Source organism: Anser anser (assembly GCF_964211835.1).
Source record: "Anser anser genome assembly, chromosome: 3".
In the NCBI taxonomy this organism is placed as follows: Eukaryota; Metazoa; Chordata; class Aves; order Anseriformes; family Anatidae; genus Anser; species Anser anser.
Genome location: NC_139722.1, coordinates 98,021,148 through 98,029,488, shown reverse-complemented (window position 1 = coordinate 98,029,488; position 8,341 = coordinate 98,021,148). Strand labels below are relative to the sequence as shown.

The 8,341-nt window shown below is 44.2% G+C and overlaps 1 protein-coding gene across 7 annotated transcripts in view; it reads left to right on the top strand.

The window, feature by feature from the left end:
• The first annotated feature begins 7,343 nt into the window (after positions 1-7,343).
• KCNH1 (potassium voltage-gated channel subfamily H member 1) overlaps positions 7,344-8,341 on the top strand; it is a 185,401-nt gene continuing 184,403 nt past the window's right edge. For all 7 annotated transcript variants that reach the window (XR_014581811.1, XM_083829400.1, XM_083829405.1 and 4 more), the window contains exon 1: positions 7,344-7,568. Coding sequence is in view for 6 of the 7 variants with exons in the window: in XM_083829400.1 (XP_083685526.1) it covers positions 7,496-7,568 (73 nt within the window). In the remaining variant the exon portion in view is untranslated. The remainder of the gene's footprint in view (positions 7,569-8,341) is intronic.

The window sequence follows — 8,341 nt, the reverse complement described above, 5'->3', positions numbered from 1 at the left end:
CCGGGAAAAATTCTCCTTGGGAAGATTTCAGGAGTTAGACTCGACGATCCTTGTGGGTCCCTTCCAACTCGGGATATGCTATGATTCTGTAGTTTCCAGTATTTCTACCAGCGTGATTCTTAAACCAAGAGGTAAAACAAAAAATCATGCTTAAATAACTTGAGGGTGAAAATGCTGGATAGCACTAGGACCTTACCTGCAGCTGGGTTTCCACACAAGATTTTAGAAAAATACCCACCTCAGGTTCACTCTCAAACAACATCTAAATACTCTTATGCTGGAGCAGGTGATGTACCTACTTTTTCATATATAGTTCATCATCTTTCATCTTCATTGTATCCCTATTAATAAAGGTGGCTTCTATCCTTGGTTTAAGGATCTATCTAATGAAAACTTGGAGCATTGCTGTCTGGGAGCCTGTTATGATGTCCCTTTGTATTAGCTATCTAATCTTCTGAAAAAACAGAGATAATCCAGGTTTCAGAGTTGCACTCTAAGCTCACTGCGATAGATCAGTTCTGTACAAATATTATGGTACTGCCAAAAGCATCTTTGATAGACAATGTTTCTGCTGTTCTACCATATATAAATGCTTCTAATATCTGTGTTCCAGCCCAACCATTCATTCCCTAACTTTGACTTCCTTTGTGCCATATACTGGGTTTTGGTTAGGTGACTGGAGTCAGGTTTGGATATTGTGGTGCATCTTTTTTTAAAGAATGTCCTGAAATTTCACTGTCCTGTGTGACTTTACACACAAGCTTTTATATCAGTTAACTGGTATCGGTTGTCTTTGCCTTAGAATAATCAATGGAAGCACATGAAGGAATCCTGTTCTGTTCATTTAAATACTTTTGTTTTCATAGAGCATGTATATTCCTAAGTGAACATCTGTAAAACATATGTTTCTTATGAGTATTGTACCTGGCAGTGCTTGAGCTGAATATATCATTAAAAAAAGTAACCGTAATTAGAAAGGGCAATAAAAAACCCTCACAACAGGTATCCATGTATTTACAAAAGTCAATAGCCCATCAGACTTTAGGGCCATTTGATATCAGTCACTAGGACTAGGTATGATTCCAGTGCCAATGAAGGCCCTGGAAAAAATGCTATTAAGATACAATCAAACTTAGAAAATTAGGATTCTTTTTTTTTCTCAGCGCAGCTGCAGAAGATAACAGTACAAGATTGGTTAGAATGAGAAAATCACTAATCTCATTGTAAATTAAAAAAAAAAATAAGGAAAAAAAAGTGATACTAAGCTAGTTACAAAATGTTTTTTTTTTTCTTCTCACAGACTCGTGCTCCTGAGTTTTTAGCTACTTCTCTGCATATCCCTCCTGCTGTCAAAGAACAAGACTACGTAGAAAGCAAATACTGTGAGTAATCCACCCTGTTGACAGAAAGAGCAGTAAGTGGGAAATACATGAGGAAATGCTGGGTTCAGTAAGACTTTGAAATGAAGCGAGACGAGTTTTTTTTTTTGTTTTCCTCCCCTGGTGTGGGGATTTGGAGGTTGAGAGTTGTTGGTTTCTGTCTGTTGACAAACCTTCTTAAATTGAAATCCTACGAGCAACAAAAATGTTCAGTAAAGTTCTGAGGTGAGAGATCAGCTTTATAAAAAATACAACTCAAAAAAAAACAACAAACAAAAAAAACCCAAACAAAAGCAAAAAATACAAAAAAAGAAAAAAGAATTCTAAGCATATGTAAGGCAGAAGCAATGAATTACAAGCCTTATGCAAGAAACTCATTCATTGTTTTTAGTGTAGTTTTGTCCTGGGTACTCTTTGAGATGTGTTTCTTGGAGAGGCTACCATAAAGGAGAAACCAGCAGTCTACCACTGTCAGTTTCACAGGATGCTTCTGTCCAGAGAAAAAGCAATGTGCTTTTTTGAGATTGCTTTTTAAATTAAGCTACAGGATTTAGGCTATATATTATAATTTGGGGAGTTTGTTTCCATATTATTTAGAAATTCTTGTTTACATTAGATCCTTGGAAATTGTTGTACAGTAGAATCCAAAGTTTGTTCAGAAAGCTAATAGAGTTTTGGATCAAGGGCAGTGGCTAAAATTGGATGTCCTTGGGCCAAAGTGGAGACAGGAGTTGGAAGAACTGCTAGCTATCACAAGCGTGTTCGTAACTATGGGTTCCTAGGCTTATTGTGGACAGGGGATGCAAACAGAAATCTTTTCCAATTACTCAGTGAGGGCCCCTGCATTCTGTTGGAGTATGAGCAAGCCGTGTCTCATTTGCTTCGGTTTGCCTTGGTTTATATTGAGCCAGGCACAGGAAATATGAAGCAAACTGAAATACACAATAAGAACATTAACAGCAAACCTGCCAGACCTGAAGCCAAAGAAACCATGGTTGTTTTCTTTTCCTCCTCTGAGTAATAACATTTCAGTTGGTCACTGACTGATCTGAGGCTGGAAGAGACCACGGGCAGGGCAGGGCAGGGCAGGACAGGGTTGAGCTGAGAGGGTTGGTAGGGACACCTACAATGAGGAGAATTGTGATCTGATATCATAGTCAGGATGTTTTTTTCTTTTTTCCTAAACCCAGAAGGACAGTGTGTCAGCTCCTGTTGAAATAAACAGAGATAGACATACTGTCCAAATGGAGAAAAAAAATTGATGCCCTTTTGAGCTATTCTAAGAAGGAACAGTTCTTTCCTGTTAGCCCACACTCCAAATGTTGGATGTATAAATAAAAGACTGGCTGTGTACTCTCTCATCAGTTTTATTTTGAGAATTATTCCATTCAGAACATAGGATTTTTTAGTTATTTTTCCATATTTGTTCCCCAGAAAAAGTCTGGAGGAAATTCAGAAGTTCCATAACTGGAAAAGTCCGTATTTAATTTTTGACAAACTTATTATGGCTGTTTGGGATTGCTAACACTTTTCAGTTCTCAGGTCTACAGACTGATGTGCAACTGGATTATTGCTCTGAGTTAGAAGTCTCATTTAATTTTAGAGTACAGAAATAATCGGGTCTTAGGAACCTCAGGCTGAAACACACCAATGGCTGGAGCACATTGGTTAAAATGAGTTGAAGAAATAAATGTAAGTTTCAGTAAGATGCGTATATGTCTTCCCAAATTCTTTCCTTCTGATAGTCATCCCTGTACTTGTTATACGATGGACTCATCTTCGTTTTAAGGCTGGCTTCTGTTTCTTGTTGCTCTTTTCATAATATAATAAATAATGTTAATCATGAGTAAATAAATACTTACACGTCTGAGTAGTTAGACTGGGGCCTTAGCCCACAGACCGCTGGGGGTAAGAATTTGTAGATTAATGACTGCTTTGTTGATTTTATGTAAGTTAATACAAATAACTTTTTTTTTTATTACAGTTTTTATTCATTTTTTTTAAATCTATATGGCATAGTAACTTGTGTACTATCTTTTATGCTTCATTATCATATCAACTCATGTATTTTATTTTGACAGTAAAAAACAAAGGCATATGGTAGCAAATGGAACTCAATGTAAACATCCAATGTTCTTTATATTTTCAGGATTGGTGGTAATTTGTTATAACTACATTGTTACATTTTTTTGACAGTTAACTTTTTCAACAAAGGATTATGTTATGTTATGTGAAACAGGGTAGAAATTAAAAAGGCCTCGAATAAAAACTGTGATTTTCAGTATAAATTAATTAAATTCTGAGCATATGAGACTTTCCTAACCGTCCTATGTTCCTTTACTGATTTGATGCTGTGAAGGTGAAATGACAAGTCCCAGAGAGCTAATAGACTCTCACAGTAAAAGTCCTGTTCAACTTTGGAAGAAGTGGGTTTGTTCAGACTTAAAAGTGGCAACAGCAGACAGAGGAGCATTATAGCAATTTTTCACATATTTGAAAACTTGCAGAAGGGTTGGTGAATTTTGTGTCCACAGGAGTTTTTATTAGCTTTAAAGACTGAATGACTTAGCTGTATTTTAAGAAAAGCTTTCTTATCTTGAGATTTGCTAGGGGTTGGAGCAGATTACCTGGAGACACTGTATGGCTGATGAATGGGAGGTTTTTAGGGGAAGTTACAGTAGTATCTCTCAGGAGTGAACCTTGCGAAGAGATGAAAGAAGGTCTCTCCTCTGTGCTTACATTTTTATTTCATAGGTGCCATGGGGTTTAGTGGCATTCCACTAATAAGTACATGGAACTAACTTTTTTATTAATGGCAGAGTTTTCGAGGTATTTTGTGTATCGACACTGGAACTTACAGTCATGTTACTGAATGGGCTGCTGCCAAAAAGGGAGGTCTCAGCTGGTTTTCTTCATTTACCACCAATGCTGGGTTTTCTGTCGGGCTGGTTTTCAGTTCAAGTGGGGTGACACATATGCACAGCTTAGGTGAAGGCAAATCGGCACTTTTTTTTTTTTTTTTTTTTTTTGAGCAGCTGCTCAAAGGGCTTGTGGAAAAGTACTTAAGGCTCTGCAGCTAGAGGATGGTCCCTTTCCAGAGTACTAGAAGTCCTAACTAGGGGCTTTTTCAGGAAAACAAAAACAAAAACACAGGCTGAAAGAGCCCAGTAATAATATAAAGCTGAATGTCCCCTATAATGGGTGATAAGAGGTCAGTAGTTTGCTGATCACATGAGCCTTATGTAGAAGTGTCAGGTAGTAAGTTCTATCCAATAGGCTTTAGCAAACAAGCAAATTTAGCAATTTGAGTTTTCAGCTTTTCAAAAAAACAAGATAGCTCAAGAGAGGTCCCTTCAGGTAACCATCTAAAAATGAAATCAGAAAGACAGTGTACCTGTGCTGCTTCAAGTGGGGCCTTGCTTCCAGCTTTGTACTATTTGCAAGATTTACTGCTAATGGCAAGAAAATGAGTATAGAATTCAAAATAATCTCAGTGAAACATTAGCACAGTGTCCCTCTGCTCTTTGGTGAAAAATTCATATCACCAGGTGGAATCATATTTTGCAATGGGGAGAAACTCTAAACAAGACAGAAAATAAATGAGAAATTTTGTTTGCTCTAATATTTAATTTATTTGCATTATGATGGCAAGGTAGGTGTAACCCCCAACCCAGCTAAAACGATATCTTTGATACGAAATTTGTGGGATCAGCATGATGCTCTGAAAAATTAGATTATCAGAGGTAGATAATCAGGGGCTAGATCAAATTTTTACATGTAAAATGAATGAATGGATAGGGGAACAAATGCAAGACAAACTGCAGCCAGCTATACTTCATGGAGTTCCAGAAAATATATGGCTTTTCTTTCTTACTCTGTGTCTCCTTGCTCCTAATTCTGTGTACTTGCTGATTCAGTTTAACTTTTTTTTTTTTTTTTAAAAAAAAAGCCTCCATGTTTCTGTAATGTATGCCAGCTGTCGGATGTCTCCAAGACCTAGAGATTCCTGCAGAGCCCTGCAGAGGCTCAGATAGCATGCCCTCTGGCACAGTGGCTTAGAGGAATAACGAAAGACTTTTGAGATCCGAGTTTTTTCAAAACCTCACTCTTAGTTATTAGGAGTTGTGCAAATTCAGTGTCAAAGGTAACCATTACAATTTTTCTGGGGAAATGGTCATCAGGTCTGTCCTGTGCTGCTGAAGCTAGCAGGGATGGAACAGCATGGGACTCTGTATGTACAGTTGTTGGGGTAGATTCAGATATATAAAGATAGCAATGAGCATTTCCATAGGATTTTTCAAAATACGATTTTCAGGGACAATTAATAGCCTATTTGCAACTTCGGGTGCTCTCCTAACCTGGTTTTCTGGCTATTGTACTGAATGAATGAAAGCTAACGAACAGTGTAGAAGTGGCTCCCATGGCACGGCTATTTCATGAGCTGGGCTTTGAGGAGTCACCCGTCTGTCCCGCTGTGAGAGGGCCTGCTGTGGCTGCCAACACCAGCACGCTCTGGGACTGAACCTGTAGCCCCTGCTGCAGTGACGTTGTTACCTGCCTGTGCTGCTCAGCTCCCCCTCGTACTTAGCATGCATCCCGTGATTTAAAAACTGTGGAGGCAGAAGGCTGGTGGCAGCAGGACCAGGCTTTTTGCCTTTTGGTGACAACCACAGGCCGTGTGGCACAGCTGGATCAAACAGACCGGGGTCTGTCCTCCGGCCCGGAGGCCAAGCGGCCATGGCACAGCTCTCTGGCCCCAGCTCAGTGCTCCTTCCTCCCAAACAGCTGGAGCTGGCTGCGATCCCTGGCTGTGCCGTGATCTGTGGCCATGCCATGGCCCCTGCCCAAGCACTGCCAAGGGAGAGCTCAGAGGTCAGTACCAAAATTTTGTTGGAGTGCTAACAATTAAAAAGCCCGGCTGACTTGGACCATCATCATTGCCTTGCTTTACTTGCTAAATGTTGTGGGAAATAGCTTTTCCATACGCATATGATCATGTGAAGCATACTCACATCTTAAATGTGCCCTAAGTTGCAGAGCCCGAAGGTGCTGCAGTTACCGAGGTGTCACAGCAAGCAAATGCCAGTGCCAGCTAATTGTGTTTAAAGAGATCTGAGTATTTTCCATTTACTGATAGGTGGGTAAAGGGACAAGAAAGAAGTAGTTTTATCCCTGAATGAAAAACCTATGTGAATTGAATACTTCAGAGAGTTTAAGACCTGTCAAAGGTTATATATGTCAAAGGCTCAGGGGAGGCCTTATTGCTCTCTACAACTACCTGAAAGGAAGCTGTGGGGAGCTGGGGGTCAGCCTGTTCTCACAGATAACTAGTGATAGGACCGGAGGGAATGGCCTCAAGTAGCACCACGGGAGGTTCGGGTTGGAAATGAGGAGACATTTCTTCTCAGAAAGAGCAGTCAGGCGTTGGGACGGGTTGCCCAGGGAGGTGGTGGAGTCACCGTCCCTGGGGGTGTTCAAGGAGAGGTTGGACGTGGTGCTTAGGGACATGGTTTAGGGAGTGACATTGGTGGTAGGGGGGTGGTTGGACCAGGTGATCTTGGAGGTCTTTTCCAACTGTAATGATTCTATTTAAATATTTCATCTCATTGCTTCCACTGAGCTGTAATAGTAAGTAGCCTTAAATGATTGTAGGAAGGGGCTGAGCTCAGCGGGCAAAGCCTCGGGGGGTCGAGGGTGTCAGGCCAGCCGCCTCCCCGGGCCGGTCGTGAGGTGTTTCACAGCGCACTTCGAGCTCCCAGGCCGGTGACGGGGCAGCCGGCCCTGAGGGACCGAGCTCCCCTCAGGGCCACCGCTGGGCCTCGCTCCCCGCCGCTCTGAGGCGGCTTCGAGCTCCGGGGCCCGGACGATGGCGCTGCGGCACCGGCCTGGAGGCGGCGGCGGCGCGGCGGGGCGCTGCCCGGCAGGGGGCGCCGCGGGGAGGTCCGGCGGCGGCGGCGGCGGCGGCCGCGGGGCTGCGGTGCGCGGGAGGCGGCGGCGGGAGGGCTGATGCCGCGCGGCCGTGCCCGCGGTCCCGGCGGAGGCATGGGGCGGGCGGCGGAGCGGGGCTGAGCCGAGCCGAGCCCTCCGCGCCGCGCCACGCCGCCGGCAGAGCGACTATGGCCGGGGGAAGGAGAGGGCTGGTGGCGCCTCAGAACACCTTCCTGGAGAACATCGTGCGGAGGTCTAACGGTGAGGCGGGGGCTGAGGGCTCCTCGGAGGGGGCAGCCGGCGGCAGGTGCGGCGGCGCCGAGCCTCGCCGAGCCCCCGGAGCGGGCAGCCGGGGGCCAGGCGGCACCGGGAGGCGAGGGGGCTGCGGGGGGGTCCCCGCCGGGGAGAGCCCGGCGCTGGGCACCGCGGGGGGCGGCGAGTTGGGAGGGAGTCGGGCGTCTGGAGGGCTGAGGGGAGGCAGCGATGGTTATTTTCTTTTTCCCCCTCGGAGAATCGCGCCTCGAATTTCGCCGTTCGTGCGGATATGCATTGGCGTTATCCAGGTTCTCGCACTCCGGGACTTACCCTCGGGAAGCCTTGCGGCCGTGCGGGCGGCTGTGTGCTTGCTTGAACCTGGGCACGGGCGGTTTTTGGAGGCTCCAAGTTCTGCCATCTTTAAGGCTCCCTTGGACTTGGGTGCCTCGGACTTACGGGGTTAAGAACTTGTGGTGCGATCGGGAATACGCAGGATCGAGCCCTGCTCCGAGACAAGGCGACAGGACTTAATTAAACAGTAGTCAGTCGGTTCTGATAAGGCAAAGACAATTAACCCTCCCGATAAGCAGCTAGAACCTCAAATTATCCAAAGAGTGATTTTCAATTATTTTCAATTACGGGATATTATTGAGGGGAAAAAAAGAATCGCCTTTGGTAGGAACGTGTTTTCACACGGCATTAATCGTGAGGCTATTTTTACAGGCTGCCTTTCTCTGCAACTTCCCTATAGAAGGGGGTGGAAGCTGCCTTCCCGAAAA